This window comes from Barbus barbus (genome assembly GCF_936440315.1).
Source record: "Barbus barbus genome assembly, chromosome: 10".
In the NCBI taxonomy this organism is placed as follows: domain Eukaryota; kingdom Metazoa; phylum Chordata; class Actinopteri; order Cypriniformes; family Cyprinidae; genus Barbus; species Barbus barbus.
In genome coordinates, this window is record NC_136738.1 from 16,905,376 (window position 1) to 16,923,402 (window position 18,027).

At 37.3% G+C, this 18,027-nt stretch overlaps 1 protein-coding gene across 1 annotated transcript; it reads right to left on the reverse strand.

The window, feature by feature from the left end:
• Positions 1-603: 603 nt before the first annotated feature.
• Positions 604-7,245, reverse strand: LOC306875714 (arginine and glutamate-rich protein 1-A-like). The gene is made up of 4 exons (XM_079426419.1): positions 6,748-7,245; positions 5,186-5,411; positions 2,987-3,070; positions 604-1,750 (listed from the first exon to the last, which is right to left on the reverse strand). Exons 1-4 carry the CDS (start codon positions 7,029-7,031, stop codon positions 1,586-1,588), a joined length of 759 nt encoding a protein of 252 aa, XP_079282545.1. The 5' UTR covers positions 7,032-7,245; the 3' UTR covers positions 604-1,585.
• Between the last annotated feature and the right edge of the window lie 10,782 nt (positions 7,246-18,027).

Here is an 18,027-nt window from a genome sequence, read left to right on the forward strand (position 1 = left end):
TATAAACATTTTTAATAATTTGCTTTCTGTACAAAACCATGGTAACACACTTAAATGCTGTCTATTATAAACCATAAAGTATGATCAAATTATAAAAAAAAAAAAAAAAAAATACCTGTGCTTGACGAGTTGAATGAATGAATGGCGTTTTTGTAATATAATTTTTTTTTCATCTTAATTAAAAGGAATTAATAGTAATGGTTTACGCATCTGTTCATGAGGAACACAAAAAACACCCTTTTTCATGGAATGACCTCACTAGACCTTTTAATGAGGGCAGTCAAATCCTCTAACACTCATTCTGCACTTCAGATGTTTTGTTAGACAGTTATAATATAAATTAGTTTTACTTTAATTAGAATCTTGCAAAATCTGACCTATAAAACTGCAAAGGCGGTAGTTTTCTTTTTTTTAAGTTTAGAATTTACTGTAATTACCTTACACAATAACAAATGACTGTGTTGCAGAATATATGCAGAATTAAAATAATCGGTCAAATTAAGCAAGAGAGCGGTTACAAATTCCCAGAAGAGGATACTGAGGCTCTAAACAAACTCCTTTGTGGTTTGCAGAGTGCCCAAGAAACATGATTCAGGCAATGTTGTGTTCATGGGATTTATTGGTCATCACACTAAATGTCCCAGTTCACAAACAGTTCGCAAAGGGGTAATTTACCACAAGACAAGAACACACTCTAGCATACACTCGTACACCCACACAAACTCGCTCGCATACACACCCTAACTAGTCTTACCTGTGATTCCCGATTTCCTTAAGGTGCCAACAGAGCACTAGAAACATTACAAGACTTTGTAACATTGTAACCTTTTTCACCAAAATGCTTGTATTACAAATGCTAAATAAGTTCTGGCCACACATATGTTCTACGTTTCAAAAATGAGCGATTTAAGGGGTCTCAAAAATGACAAATGTGATGTAGGTTACAATGCTATAAATGCTGTTCATATCAGGTGATTATGAGAACAATGTGTTAAGCAGCATTTTAGAAACTATGTTTTGAGTTCACAATCTAAAAAATACAAAATGCTTCCACACACTCCTGCAACATACATTCACTAATAAGCACAAAACAAAGTTTTGACCAATTTACATTTTTCAAAACATTTGTGTACTTCCCCTATGCTTTGAACGCAAGAACAGTAGTTACACTAAGCTTGTACCAACAGACCTCCAAAACCACTGATATATATTGACCAACAAACCACACACTCACTCATATACACAAATATTTACAATTATTCATTCCTATTTGCTTGCCATTAAAAAGGGGGAAAAAATGCCCTGTGTTTCTGAAGGTGCATCCAGCGTAACAGTGTCAAATATCAATACAACACACTGAAAAAGCAAAAGAAGGCATCTGATCTGTAAGTCTTGTGGTGGTGCCTGCAAGTCCGGTTTTGAAGCGTGAGGATTCAAATGTTTTTAGTTTTCCAGGGTTTACGAAGAGCAATTTATGTAGGCAGAGGGCACAGGGGAGACCTCTCTTTGAGACTCTGAGACTCACTTCAACATGAAGCACACATGAGAAGAGAAGAGAAGAGAAGAGAAGAGAAGAGAAGAGAAGTCACTCTGTTGCTTTGAGAGTGAAGGAGAGACGAGGTCGGGACTTGCCCTTCCCCAATATCATCCTCTGTTCCTCTTTCTGTTGTTTCTGCCTCTCCTGCTCTAGCTTCATGCGTTCCTCGTGGATCTTCCTTTGTTCTTCCACAATACGTAGCTGATCCTCAGCCTGAAAAAAAACAAACGCATGAGCAAAAGTGACATTTTCAATCAGCCAAGACAAACAGGTACACTTTAAATCTTTTGATGCACTAATACATTACCAAATGTACCTTTAATTAACAAAACGATATGTACTAATGAAAATGTTCACTGTATTCAGTACTACCATATACCTAAAATGGGGGCACTGCCAAGCATCCATTTTGAAATTTCAGACTAAACATTTCAGGGAGGGAAGGTTCTACCACAACAACAAGCAGAAAAAAAACAAAACACGAGCATTCAGAAAAAAATATTTTCTGGCCATTTTGAGGGAGATACAAAAGGTCACAATTCTAATTAACTTGAAATGTATAAACACACACACACACCAAATGTTTGGTCAAAAATAATATTAGAGCTTTTAATTATCAGTGACTTAGGATTCAATATTAATTCACTGGCTTGATCTCTGCATGAAACAGTGTATATTAGGGTTCCCTCCCCTTATTGATCAATTAATTTATATGACTATTCCAGATTAGCACTTATCATTGGATAAGAACTCTAAGAACAATTTCTTAGAGATTGCATTCACAAATAACTACTTTAGTCAAATACATATTTAAGAGAACATTATTCTATTATTATTATGCACTATAGAAATTTCTTGAGACATCTCAGATTTAGTTTTTCATGTTAATACTACACATAGAATAACAGTAAATATTTCAACAGTAACTATGGTTGACACTCCAATATAGTACATGGAAATACAGCACTTTAACTTTGCCACCATTTATAAAATAGATTTTTTGGTTACACTTTATTCTAAGGTGTCCATGTTACAGTGTAATTACACATTTAAGTAATGAGTAATATTAATTAACTACATGTACTTACTATATAGGGTTAGGGTTTGTCGTAGGGTTGCTTGCATGTAATTATGCATCATTTATTGTTATTACAATAGTAAGTACATGTAACAAATGTTCAAAATTTCTATAGATAATATCATTGATGTAAATAATTTTGGCCACAGTAATACTGAAGTTCAAATCTGTTGTGACCCTAATTTCTGGTTTTCTATGGTAACCTTGTCATGCATAACAAAAAGACACTTTTCGTGTTGACAAATCTAAATACCCCCCATACATTTAACATGTTTTGTGAACATATTTATCTTATTTGTTTTCATATTTTGTTGTGTTTGGCTTGTTTCTTGTTTTCTGCTTTGGTGTCAAAATAAAACAGAAATAAGTACCAGCTTAGCCTGAGCATCAGCAATCTTTCGGTTGTTTTCTTCTAAAATTCTCTCCAGCTCCTCTCGTTTGGATTTTTCTTCCGCCTAAAGGAGTGACATGGTGACATGTTAGGGCGGGCAGACAAATCCACTGAAACAAGTCCCCATAAACCCAGTTGCACACTCAAACACGTCTACACTTGCACAAACAGGTACCAGCCAGCGACACTCGCAGTCTCTCTCACCCGCTTTCACACACTCGCCACATTTCACATTCCGAGCATCTGCAGCATCAAATGTCTGAAGCTAACCTCTATGTATGCAACGAGCACAAAAACCCACCCACGGATGTGTTCAGTCACACCTTTAATCCCCGCCATGTTATATGTAAATACAATCATACAAACATCCATTTACGCATTCATTTACATCCATACAGATCAGGTATGTATAGACAACACATCGACAACTAACGAAGAATCTCATTCGTTTGCAGATGAAGAAAAAATAAAAAAATCAGCTCGCTCTCTCTCTCTCTTATTTTTTTTAATACTTTATCAGCATCCATAAGCAAAAAGTTTCAAAAGAAAATGAGAGAGACAAAGAAAGATTAACTTAAACAAAGGAGAGAGTGAATAGTAGTGGCTCACCAATGCTCGTATACCTACGCCTTTCTCCTTTGACTGTGTACTGTACCTACACAACTGCTGATTAAAGGGGTGAGTATTTACTGCCTGGTCCCGTGTGTCCCGTCCTGGACAGCGCAGCACCTCCCCTTTAAAAATTTCTGAGCTGCTAGCACGAGCTAGTGCTCTTACACAGCAACACCACATGCAGTATATATAGCACAGTCCAGGAAAATGAATTATGTTAATCATACAACATTACCGTGTGGGGACGTCAGGCTATTAACATTAAACGATGTTAAAGACTGCAAAAACACAAAGGTGGGATCATTCATTAGATGTGTTTGTTTGAAAATAAAAACAGTGATGTGTTGGCGTCTAAGCTCAATGATACAGTAGCATTGAGTGTGGATGTAGAAGTGTGTCTCTGTGTGTTTTTGCATGTGTGTGTACCCGTACGGCAGCACTCCTGAGGAAAAGCAAATCGTGAGGACACAGAAGTACATTTAAAACACTGCACTTTTAATGACGTCAAAACGGAAGAGTCGAAGAAAAAAAATGTTAGAAATCTAAGAAAAAAATAAAATCAGCAATTAATAAATATAAAACATATATGACAGAAATGAATGAGCAATAAAGGGAAGGGTAGAGCGTTTTGTGATTTATGGTGCAAATGAAGACAAAATCATCCGAAATCTACAACAATACGGACTCATTTAATGGTTCAGTACCAGGGCTACAGATGATGGGCACAAATCTAAAATGTACAGAAGGAGGGCACATATCTAACCCTATTAGTGCTGAGCCGCTGGATTTTGTGTGTGCTTGTGGAATGGAATTAGTTTCTTGCTCATAACTCATTGCGTCTTTACAATTAGAGCACAGTAACCCTCCTTAATGGTATGGGTGGAATTACAAGCTATGGATTTAGCAAATTAACTAGTTTAAGTGCGGTCAAGTGGCTACAAAAGGTCTTATGTGTTTGTAACTTCCAAAACAGAATTATGTCTTGACCTATCAAGGTGTTTAATGGTGGATGTTCACACTGAAAGCTCATGAACAAAAACAGGCCTGGTTTGAATGCCGAGTGACCTTTTTTAAGAAAAGCGTTTTATTGAAGACAAACAGTTTCATACATTGGTGACAGTAAAACGCTAAAAGATATGAGTAATAAAGAGACCAGGGTAGGGGTGGAAAATAAAAGGGGAAAGAAAAAATGGGAAACATAATATTGGTCCATCACAGCCGTGGCAAAACGTTCACTTGAAACCCCGAGAGTGCACTAGAGGTGTGTGTGAGTCAATAAAATTGAAGTATTACAGAAAAAGTGCAGAGCTTGTCCATCAACAGAGTAAACGCGGACTTCATCACCCAATGTCCTTAAATATTAGCGTTCCCCAGACAGCAGCTCAACAGAACTGCTTCAAGCATCAAAAGTAGCATTTTGTAATTAATTTTATTCCCCACTCGATCAAACGAGCTAGCCTGCGTCTCCTGCTCTATCTCGTGGAGAAACGTGTGCCAGGTTGTGCCACGGCTGCGAGTGTGCGGTTTGCGGCTCAGCTCCGCTGTGTTCCGAACGACCGAGCGTTACCTCTCTGGCTTTCTGGGCGTTCAGTTCGGCCTGCCTCTGCCTCTCTAGCTCCTGCAAAAGCTGTGCCTCCATGATGCGCTTGGCCTCCTCTACCCGCCGTAACACCTCGTGCTCGATCTCATCACGCCGTTTCTCAAGCTCCTCCTCTACACGCCGTGCTACAAGCTCCTCCACACGCCTCGCCGTCTCCTCCTCAATCAGACGCTCCTCGATCCCCTGTTGACGGCTGTGGAGGAAACATAGTTTTCACTTGAATGCAAAATTGCTGAATTATATATATATATATATATATATATATATATATATATATATATATATATATATATATATATATAACTTTTATAACTTTAAATTTACTCATTTTAAAATAATAAAAATAAAAATAAGAGTTATTTGATTTAATATTTACTTAATATATACTACCAATATATTATTATATAATTATTTAATATTTACTATTTTATTTGTTAATTATTTCATCAGAAAAGGCTAATGGGGGGGATTTAAATTTTGCAATTGTATTTAGCTATTTGTGAGTGTTTTGGAAAACATATTTAGTTTATTTTAAAGAATATTATTATGTAACAATTTGTTACACATTTAAAATATATATTTTTACAATTTTTTTTTTTACAATTATAGCCATAAATTAAAGTTATAATAATTTTAATAGAAATATTACACACATATCATACTGATTAGGCTACTCATTTATAATTTTCAACCAAATATGACATCATAATCCCATAGAAAAGTATGCCACTCAAAGGGGGGTCATGATTACAAAAGCATGTTTCAACTTTATTTACAATTTAAGCATGACTAAACCATTAGGGGAGAGCCAGCTGTCACACCTGGCTTTAAGAAGGAACACAAACACAGACACAATACTGAACCAAGTGACCATAACATTGCCCAGAGCCAAAACAAAAAACAACAGCAGCCATCTTTTGATTTGATTTCTGTGTCACGAAACTTGATCCAGGGTCTCTTTTTGAATTTTAAAACACCCTGAATGCAGTCACAATGTACTCGGGGTGAAGCTCAAGCCTGGGGCTGCAGTACTTCTCTTCCTGTTCTTTCACTAGAAACCCCCTTTCCTTCTCTTCCCCAAACCTCTTAACATTAGATTCATCACAAAATCACAAAAGAGAGATGTCAACAATCTGTGATAGATACAAAGACGTATCATCTAACATGGCCAACAGATCTCAGTGATGAGAGTCCACTGAGTGATGAAAGCTCACTGAATACAGATTTGAAACATGAAACATGTCACACTAGCTCCGTTATTAGGTTCTTATCAATATTAAACAACAAAGAGTTGATACTGCATTTCATTGGCTCTGTACTTGTACTCTGCACAGTGGCAATAAAGTTGAATCTAATCTAATCTAATCTAAAACTTGAAGCATGTAACTGAAGTGATGGTGTTGTCCAAACTAAGTGACACGTCATAGAGACATAAGTGAGTAAAGCGGCCTCTAAATACAGTGCTGGGACTTCTTAAAATGTTCACTCTCTCTCTCACACATATGTATTATGACATATAGATGTCTTACATCTTCCTCTGTCTCTCTATCTCTTCTCTTCTCTCCTCCTCTTCTCTCTTCTGTTTCTCGTCGGTGCTTCTCTTGCTCAGTGTCCGGCCGAACATGTCGGTTCTCTTGGGGGGTGAGCCACCTCTGTCCCTCCTGCTGCCTGACCTCGAGCGGGACCTTCTGCTCCTCTTCAGTTCCTTTGACTTGCTCCTTTTCTTGCTGGATTTAGATCTGGAGCGGCTCCTTCTCCGGCTGTGTTTAGAGTGTTTGGACCGGGACGTGCTGCGACTCCGGGAGCGACCCATATTCTACACGAATAAATCCGACTGACAGCACTAAAGAGGGTCTTATGAATGCAGCACGGTCTGCAGCGACCACATGCAATATTATGCGACGGTTACCTGTGTAATAGTTTAATATAAGCTCGTTTAATCAGACTTCTTGTTGCTTTCTGCTCCAGTGAATCTGCGGAATCAAACAATATGGCGACCACCTCCAGTCTTCGTTTTCCCAGAATGCAACGGGTTCGGCTCTTTCCGGATATTTTCGGGCTTATGCCGAGTGAGTGAGCAACATGAGGAGGCTGGAGTCTACGGAAGCATGAAGGCACCAAATCTCACTGAGGTACCATTACACAAAACGCTGTCGATGACCACAAAGCAGAACCCCAAACAACTGCATGCCTCACGGTATTTTAGTACTACACAATGTAGTAGTTGTGGATGCAAAGGTCACAAAGGTCATCTAGGTGGTCATGCAGAAAAAAAGTCCACAATATATTCTGTCCATACTGTAGACAACATTATTTCTTTAAGCCATTGAGTCGAATAGCCTACTGGTGTTTTTTTTTTTTTTTTTAAGTAGGCTAGTACTCTAAGTCAAACAGTGTTCCACACTAAAGAGGAGTATACTTTTTGTCATCACATTACATATTTAATGAGCAGCGTTGAACTAGTTACTCAAGAATGTAATATATTTCTCATCACTAGTTACTCCTTTCAAAAGAAATATTGTTACTTTCTGGCAACAGTAATTAGTTACACTACTAGTTACATTACTTGTTCTTCACGCCCCACAGAAATTGTAACTGTGTATCTTCCACATAAAATTCTTCTAGAATGTTACTAATAATATATTGCTGCCTTATCATTTGACCTCAATCCACATTGGAACGCAGTCAGAAGTTATTACAAACACTCATTAGTGATTAACAGTGACACTCAAGTAGACGTGTGGTATTAATCTCATTAATTGTCATGTGTAGCTTGAAGCTAATTGTAATTTCTCCGTTACCCATATACGATTATTTATTTAATTATGTATTTTATTAAATCACATAAGTTTGTAAGAAACTGATTAATTTTCGCAAAAGATTTTTAATTATAGTAGTATAATGTCCCACATGCTGATCAGAGGGATGTGGGTGGGATGTAATGCCAGAGTAAAGTAAAGCCACAACTTACACAACAGTGTTTAGATCATCTTTTTCCTGACAAAATCAATATAATGCAATATTCCTATCTGCTGAATGTAAGCTTTTCCATTTTTCAAGTTTGCCTGCAGAACTGGGGACATCACATGCATGTGCGAGTCATGAAAATTATGAAAATAAATCTAGGAATTATTTGATTGTTGGATTTTCAATCAGCGGGGTTGGCATCAAAAGTAACTAAGCTGTTTTATGGATGGTAACTGTAATATTATTACTGAAATCTTATTAGTAATTAGTTACACTACTAGTTACTGCAAAAAGTAATATTATTACAGTAACTGATTTACTAGTACTGCCCAACACTGTTAATGAGTGACATTTCAATTACCTTTTTACAAATAAATGTATGGTATTTTAAAATGTTATGTAAAATGTCTTTTGGCATTTGTCAGTCTGATAAAATAATATAAATAAGCTAAGAACGAGATAAAACCGCTGATCTATAAAAGAGAATTATATATATATATATAGATAGATATAGATCAGCGGATAAAACTCACAGTAGATATTACTACCAGTTCATCTATAACTGCTGAGTTGATAGGTAAAGTCAAGCACATTGCAGTGTGCATACAGTAGGCTATTCTAAGCAGTATAATGCTCATTTTTGCAAATGTAAGAGTATTATGCTATATTATGCTATTATTTTTCCAAATGTCAGACGTTTGAAAGAAATACAAGCTGGTTAACGAGGTATTATCTAATGGGCAGGTCCAGAGAAAATCTAAAGACCTTTTTGCATTGTCTCTACTGAGTTTTGAGGTTGCTGAGTGGATAAAAACTTCATAAAATGTGTCAAATGAGCTGAGAGTTCCACACTTTTATTGGTAGCTAAAATAATAAAATTAGCCAGAATGTAGGGCCTAATAAAATGACAAGTGTTGTGCAATGTGTGAAACTTTGTAAATGACAGGAATGCAGAGCTTTTATGGAGTTCTTCAGGTGCAGATTCTGTTTGGGCCTGCTAACGGGTGATTTACTGGAACGTAAGAATTTCATCATTCAGTGCAGTCTGTGCAACTGAGAATATATACCTAACAGCTTATAGTGTCAACAGTCTGGTTAGGTAACAGTCTACTATGCATTCCACAAAATAATAATTTCTTGGCCACTTGTTTTCAGCAAAATCTTTCTGTGTACCATTCTGTTAGTCCTGTGTTAGCACAGTCTGTGGTTTCCTCGAGAGATAAGCTTATCCTAGCTCCATATGAAGACCAATTCATAACTTACTCTATTTTTGTCAGGCCCATTTGCTGACAGAACGGTCATTCTAAGATTAGGTCCAAGCCCATTTGAACTCCAGGGGAGCATTGTGACAGGCAGTTGCTTATTCTGATAAACTACAGGCTAAAAATATTCGACCAAGGCTATTTTAAAACACACATGAGCAAAGCCATAGTGACTCTGTTTTAAGAACTGGGAAAGTGGGTCTAGATAAGAGCAGGAAAGAGGACTTTCTATTTTGTTTTGGCATGCCAAGAAAATAAGGGTTGGAATTTTGGATCATTCATTGTTGCTCAATTTTCACACAAATTGTACAGTTCTGTGTAGGTCTCAGTATGTTATATTTGTGTATGATTTGCTTTATTCTGTTTAACCAATGGCCATAGTCTGAATTTTTGCTAAATAATAATTTACATTTCATTTTATTTTTCACCAAACACCGTCATATGCCCTCAGACCATGACATGAGTTGCCTGTGTTGCCTTTGCATCTTTTTTCTTTAAAGCAGGTCAATGTTCACTGCTATAATTATATAGACAATTAATTTTTGTCTTAATAAACTGACGCTTTATATTGTCACTACAATATATATTGTCATACTGCCCAGCCCTGTCTTCTTTTGTGTTCCACATAAGAAAGAAAGTCATACAGGTTTGTGTGAACTATCCATTAATCATTTATTCACTAACCACTAAAGGGTGCAGTGGTTTTATGGTTCAAACTCGGTTTCTAGGTGCCGGTTGCCTAAACTGCTTAGACTTAAAAGTTACTCATGTAATTTTTTCTCAAGACTGGTCATTAGTCAGCTACATAAAAAGGTAGATTAGTCTAATTTGATTACCACTTGCTTAGTTGGTCAAACTAGGTCTTAAGACACAGTGGCTATATTTACCTTTACTGGCTCCAGGTCATAGGTCACATCTTTGAGCCCATAATTTATTGCCAGATACCACCAGCAAGATGAGGCAATAGCATTTGAAGAACCTGTAAACTCCAGTGTTACCAGCATCACCTCAGCAAACTCTTCTTGAGCCTGTTCATCGTTCAGTAAGGTGTGATGTTGTAGTTGAAGAGAATTTGTTCTGTGAGGATAAGAGAAAGTTTTCCTGAGTTAGTTCAGTGTCCGTGGTCATTGTAACAAAATAATGTACAAAGTTGCTTAGATGAATAATCCAGGACGAGTGGGAGAATGCTGTCAGCTTTGAGATGAAACTGCATATTTCAGAAGAAGTTAAAGTGAAAGTTTTCGGGCATTTCAGAAAAGCTGTTAGACTGAGAACTTTTTCACTTCCTGGAAAGCAACATAGTAATAGTTGTAGATGTTAGGGATTTGTTTTTACTTGAGGAAGGACATTTTAGTGGTTTTTCATGTTAAGTTCCTAAACACAAACAAACTGTTCTCTGTTGTTTTTTCCAGATGTAATGTAAACAGTATTATATGTGTCTGACATAATAAGCATCAAACTAAATGACTTCCCAGCAGCTACACTAAGATTGACTGCTTTTCCTTCCAGTGGCAAAGAAAACCCTGTACACTCAGTGTTACCATCCTACCAGTTAGTTGGTGTTCATGGTCATTGTGTGACAGAATAATATACACAAAGTTGCTCAGATGAGTAATCCAGGACGAGTGGGAGAAAACTGTAATTTTAGGCTGAATTTATGATGGAACTGTGGATTTCGGGAGAAGCTATTATTGAAATGTAAAGGTTTACGATACGTAGTTCAGAAAAGCTAATAAAAAGAGAACATTTTCACTTTCTGAAAAGCAGCAGTAATAGTTGTAGATATTAGAGATTTATTTTCATTTGAGGAAGGATATTTTAGTGTTTTTTTATTCTTTTCTATAGGAAGTCAACGGTATTATACGTGTCTGCGACATGATCAATAAGCATCAAACTAAATGACTCACTTCCCAGCTGTTACACTAAGAACGACAGCATTTCCTTCCAGTGGAGTAACGTCACACAAAAGACAGACGCCACCGCTACCTTAGGCCAGATCACGCGCTTTCAATCGAGCCATTTTACAATTCTCAAACATATTAACCTCATCTTTAAATGATTAGTTGAGCAGTATAATGCCGCTGCTTTTTCCCGCTCTTCCAACATGAATGGCCTTCATGCTACTTGAGTTAATGAAAAGTCGCTGCGCTCTTTCTTCCCCCTTTTTTACTCGTTTGATCAAAGATGGCCTCTCTTCTCTGGCTAACCTCGCCTCTCAGTTGGCCGTAGCCTCTGTCTCTTGAGGGTGAGGGCACTTAACAAACACAGGATCCCACCGCTGGGGCACATTGTCATGTTGATGTCCCAGGGGCCCCTACACAAAAGACCATTGAAGAGAGGAAAGGAGAGAAAGACCTGAGACAGAGAGAGAGGGAGAACAAGGCTCTCAGGAGGAGTTTCTTTAACCCATCCTATAGCGTGTGTGTGTGTGTGTGTGTGTGTGTGTGTGTGTGTGTGTGTGTGTGTGTGTGTTGAGCGGGGGAGGGTCATATACCAGCTATAGCTTCAGTGTTGTTGGTCACTGGACTGATCCTGGTCACCGATTTCTTAAAGTCTCCTGGGGTTGTTTCTGCAAAGAGTCACCTTACTGTGTGTGTGTGTGTGTGTGTGTGTGTGTGAGGTTTCATGGAAATTCAAGAAGCTTTTAACTCAGACATGCTTCAGTTGCTTGTTAACTCTGCATAAGTTTCCTTTAGGCGCCATTAAAACTGTATACCTGACATACATTGCATTAAGTTTTTCATAGCCTTTACTATTCCTCAAACTTCTCACCCTAAGAATTAAACGGTCATCAAATAACACATCCATTGTGCAGCTTATAGGAGAGGTGTGCTGTTGCGGTTGACTTTTTTAGAGGACAAAGTGGACAAAAAATCAACTGGCTTCGAAAAAGGACTTTAAACCATATCTAGGTGGCTAAAAAAGGCGAATGCAACAGCGAGGACCACAATGGAAAAAAGCCAATGGCTTTATTGTGTTTTTATCCTCAACAGTTTAAGTTGAGTGTATCTGTATGGGATACTTTTTATTGTGTACAGTTTGTAAACTTGTCAAATAAATTTCAATTCAATTCAAAATTATAGATCTTGTCCCAAATGGTTTTGTGGAGGTTGTTTCATGTGGAAACTGACCTTATGATGTCCCATTTGACATTTTGGGTTGAAGGGTGGCTATGGGTAGGGTTGGGTAGGCTATCGATTTACTGATTTGAATCCAATTTGCAAGCTGTCTTTTTGAGGATTGATTCTGATTTTATTAGATTAGGTTCTGATTCCTTTGAGCATATGTCAGTTATAATGTATAATATTTGGCTTGCATAATATTATTGTCTGTCTGTATCACGTACAGATACAGTACATATGCTGTTATTTAGAAATTTCTAGAATCCCACAAAGAAAAATGTATTATGGATTCCACAAAAATATTAAGCAGTGCAACATTGATCATAATACAAAATGTTTTTTGAGCACCAAGTCAGCATATTAGAATGATTTCTGAAGGAATATGTGACACTCACGATGGTAGCAATGGCCACTGACAATTCGCTTTACCATTGCAGAAATAAATTCTATAATAATATAGAAAAGAGTTATTTAAAATGATTTGTAGTAATATTAAAAATAAATAAATAAAGCAACCGTGGTGAGCATATTGAGCATACCCAAACTTTTGAATGGTAGTATATGTATTATTTTTTGAATGTTTTTTTATTAAAATATTTCAAGAAAGATAAAGAGAAATTTGGGTGTGGAATTGTTTAACTAGTAAACAACTATCCAGAACACCCTTACAGCCATATAGAAATTAATTAAAGCCACTTTGCAACCGCATAAAAACCACCCACAACATCATATAATTGTGGCAGTGATATTTGCATGGACAAGCTGCAAATTTACTTAAAAAATGTAAAAATCTAGTTAAAGTGTTTCTCAACCACTAGCAGCAGCATCATACAAAATGCAGTAATGCGTTTCTTACAATCCCCACATCCTCCATTGTTTGGGTGCCCTGCCCCGTCATTGGTGTAGCCAATGTTGTTATGTCTCAAACAAACACATTGCAAGAGATTGGTGCAGCTTGTGACACACTTCACTTTTCATAAGTGTTAAAGGTTTAAATGCGGCTCCAATCCATTAAATGCTTTGGATGTGGACCCAAAGCCTCTGTCATTGAAGAAAGAAGTAGTTAGTGAGCTCTCTGTCAAAGAGCATTGAGCTCTGAGACCCTCTTTTATAATAAACGGCTATATAGATGGAAGGCTGTGACAGGCCAAGCAAAGAGGTTAAAGGTCATTTCTGTAGTATTGGATTGACCTGAAAGGTGATCAGAGACAGATGAAATGTACAGGTCCGACTCATTCATTCCTACTCTTGATTCTCTTGGTGAGAAGGATAAACATTTCTTTGTGCCTATAAAAAACAAGTTATTTAACCCTTCTTTTTTTCCTTTCCCCTTCTTCTTAACTGTTTAATCTCTACGAAGAGATCCTTGAGAAAAAAGGGAGGCAGAGAGACGTTGGCAACACAGGAAAAAGAGCCTGAGAAAGTCCCTGCAGGAAAAGAGCCACATCCATCACGGCTCCAGACCTCCTCTCCTCATCTCACTCTCTGTCCCATTCTCTACCTGATATAGAAACAATGGCCATTTCCTGCTACTGAGTCTTGAGACTGGAAGCTGGATTGACAGAGTGAATAATCATGAGAGAGAGAGAGCGTGAGAGACTATTCTGCAAGGAAAGAAACAAGAGTCACCCTTGTGTGTGAGCATACACACGTGTGCATACATGCATTACTTACATCTGTTTTGATGGTCAGAATAATTTATTAGCAGAACTGTACAAACATCCTCACGACAGACCACACAATGAAAATCATTGCTCATTTGTAGGGTCTTCTGGATAGATCCTAAGCTTTCAACGGCTATGAAAGGCTTTTAAAACACTGCTGGAAAAGTAATGAAGAAAAAAAAGAATTGATATTCTATTAGCGAAATGACGTTTTCTTATTTATTCTCTGCTCTAGCATATTTCATAAGCTAGGTTTTATAGAGTAAACTACCTCAAATGTCATAGTGATGCCTGATTTGTAAATTAATAGTTGTTTAAACTTTGAGTCAAGTTGTTTAAATGAATCAATTGAACTGATTCACAAATCCCTTTGAATGATTCTATTTCTATAAGTTCACATCCAGTAATCACAAATGTATGGAGACCCTGAAGTGACATTTGCAGAGAAAAAAAAAATCCTAAAACTTTCACAAAACAAGTAAGTAAGTGTAATTCTGTGGGAAGTAAGTGTGCACAAGAAACTTTCGCATGGGAAAATGCCTGAGTTACCATGGGGAAAAATAGACATACATAAACCAGATAACAGTAGATTAGATGTTTGTCTTGCATTTGCAAACATTTTTCTAAAAGTGTCAGTTTTTTTTTTTTCTGCAAATGTCATTTTAGGGGCTCTATACAAATGACTGGAAAGAGCATATACATTCATGAGTCACATTTTGAAGTATGTTGCAGCCTTTCAAATAATAAATAGTCATTTTTACTCTTTGTTAGTTGCATTTCACAAGAAAACTCTTAACTTATCAAATGCATGTACCCATCAGATTATAGATAGGCCTACATGAAATAACATTGATAGTTATCGCTGAAGAAGATTCTTAAGGTCTCTGAACACTAGAAAACTGGATGTGGACAATGAATACCGTTAATCTCTTTTTAAATGCCTGTTAGCCTCATTCCTTGCATCTCTAAAGACCCCCTTGGGACCCCGCCACACTCTTTATACAACAAACACACATGCACAATGAAAGTCCCTCATGTTTGACTGATGTCCTGTAGCACAGTTAGATGTTATTGATCCGTTATATCCATCACCCCGGCTGTCCGGAGCACAGTTTGCTGTTACCCTCTGAGTCTCCACTCTCATTTTCATGCGGCGTGTGTGTGTGTCACTGTCACTAACCGCCCTTTTGTTTCTCACCTCGTCCATCTCTCTGACGCTCAATGAATCAAGCTTTTAAAGTGGGCTGGGGTTTGCATTTGCACATGCATGTCTGCTCATGTCAAACGCTCATATGAATATCGTTATGATCTAAGAATCTGTTTAAGGCTGTGTATCTGTATGTTTGTGTTCTTGTTTAGCACTGTTGCTTGTCGTGAGATGATATCGGTGTCATCATAAGCTATCTATTGGAGGTTAAGGTGGAAACAGACAACAGGGCACCAAAACATTTTTCTCCTCTGAAGATAACAGTTTCTCTGTATTTGCTCAGGGAGGAGAAAGATTTAATTGTATTACTTACATTTGCATATGGGAACATGTGAACTTTTATCACATCAGATATACAATCTTACATTTTATTTATTTTTTACATTTCAGGTTAAGCTCCAAACAAGATACTAAAATAATTGTATTATTATTTTATATATATATATATATATATATATATATTATCATATATTTATTGTAATATAATTGGGTTAAGTATTTACGATGTCTGAAGTAATTCACAATGATGTACAAACAAATAGAACCACCCTGCTACATAAAAGTATGATAAATAAAAATGAAGAATCTCCTCTTCAAAAAATCACATTCAAAATGGGGTTAGTAACTTAGTACCAATTTGTACCCTTTTAACTTATGATGCTCCAGAAATTGCAGTGCCAAAGGTTACAGTTTGAAACAAAGTTGTGACTCCTGACTTCAGTGTCACATGATCCTTCAGAAGTCCTTCTGTTATGCTGACTTGGTGCTCAAGGAACATTAATCATTCTGATCTTTTTATTTGATTAAACTAAAAGAAACTCAATTCTCCTGGTTGTATGTCTGCATGTAAGCTCAACTGGTCCCTGAGTGAGCCGTTCATGCTGAGGTCCAGTTATTGACCACTGAGGTCAGGTGTGATTGACAGCTCTATTAAGACTGAGAGTCCAAGTGACACTTACATTCTAAATGGAGGAGTGAGAAGTTTCACCTTCTATCACTTCACAGTGAAACAGAGCTGCTTAGTGCTGACACTCACCGCGACAGTCTTTTGATCACTCTAAAGGATGCCCTTTAACCCACAGCTCTGACGCCAACTCCATATTATACAATACTCACAAACCACAGAGCAACCATAAGTAATAATTCTATAACAATAATCATTAATGATAGCAATCATTCTGAATAGTACAATAGCAGACACATTACTATTCAATGAGGCCACATGAACTGAAACTGGCAGAAGTTGAAAAATAAAAAATGGAGAAGAACTGTGAGCTGAATGGCTCTTACTTATTTAGCAACGGCAGTGAATTATTTTCACAGATTGCATACATCATAGCTCAAAGAACACACAGGTCAAAGACAGTGCCAACATGATGGATGTAGCATATCTGGGAATTTATTTATACTGCTATACTGCTTTACGGAGCTCTGCACATGACATGCAATCTTGACCTCAAATTAAGAATTTGTTCCTGCAGTTTAATAATTTGTTCCCTCTTTTAGTTAAATCATGACTACAATTCAACGGAATTCAAACTAGGGGATGAATTTGTACAACATGGCCAAGGTTTATCTTAATTAAAATGAGGAAGCGAATTGCGAGGCTCTGAATACCTAAAGAACACGCTTCATCAATAGTCAAGTACTTTTTAAATCATAGTACTTATTCTTGTATGCAAAAGCTGTTTATAGTGTCGCTCTTCAAGAAGTCAGCTAAAGAAACTTTGCATTGTTTTCATATGCTTATTAGCCAAATAAATAAGGTCAAAATGGAAAGTGACGGAGGCATTTGGTGAAGACAGCTTGTGTTTTGGAGTTCAAGTCTGGTATATGAGAAGGCATGAGATACTTTGGCTGATATTTTTGGGTAGTTTCAGTGTGTGAGCACCTCTGACCTTCCAGAACTCCAGTATGTAGGTGGCGATTCATGGGGTGAGACAGCTGCTGCCGGTGTGTGTGTTTATTTCTTTCTTGCGAACCTACATATTCAACTCTAGCATTCCAGCCCTACCACAGATTCACACACATAGATGGACAAACACATCCATCTACACTACAAGTAAGTGGGTGGTAATGGTGGCTTGATGTTGACCTGAAAGTGACCCTCGGTCACTCTTTCCTCCCTAAACTGGGCTCATTTGCGTGGAATGCTCACACCCAGCGTTCCCACGTATCTGCAGCAAATAACAGTTTTATCTCTTCCAGTGCAACACACACACACTACATCTACACCTGTTCAATCTAATGTGCCATGCTAAAATGAGACACCTCTGACCAACACCAGTGACAGAGCTTAAATTCACACACAAATTGCAGGTAGGGGTGAAAGTTTTTTTGTTTTGTTTTGTGTTTATCAGGGTCTTCTCTTTCCCTCAGTTTCTTAGCATCCTCAAAATTCATTTTTGTTAATAATTATTAAAGATAATTATGGTTATCATTAATGGATGACATGCCTTGTGTTTTTTGTAGCTCAGTCAGTTGCTCACGTTTCCCATCTGGCCATCACACACTCTCATCACAGGTGATCTCTGCCATCTGTTTCCACCAGTCAAAGTTGCTAAGATATGCAAAGTACAGAAATGGC

What these genes read in the sequence shown, in the direction of transcription:
- LOC306875714 (XM_079426419.1), bottom strand. Translation starts at nt 7,031, where the DNA reads ATGGGTCGCTCCCGGAGTCGCAGCACGTCCCGGTCCAAACACTCTAAA. An exon ending in ATAGAGAGACAGAGGAAGAT is followed by an intron (nt 5,412 to 6,747) that starts GTAAGACATCTA and finishes TTTCCTCCACAG; the next exon opens with CCGTCAACAGGGGATCGAGG. An exon ending in ACGCCCAGAAAGCCAGAGAG is followed by an intron (nt 3,071 to 5,185) that starts GTAACGCTCGGT and finishes TCACTCCTTTAG; the next exon opens with GCGGAAGAAAAATCCAAACG.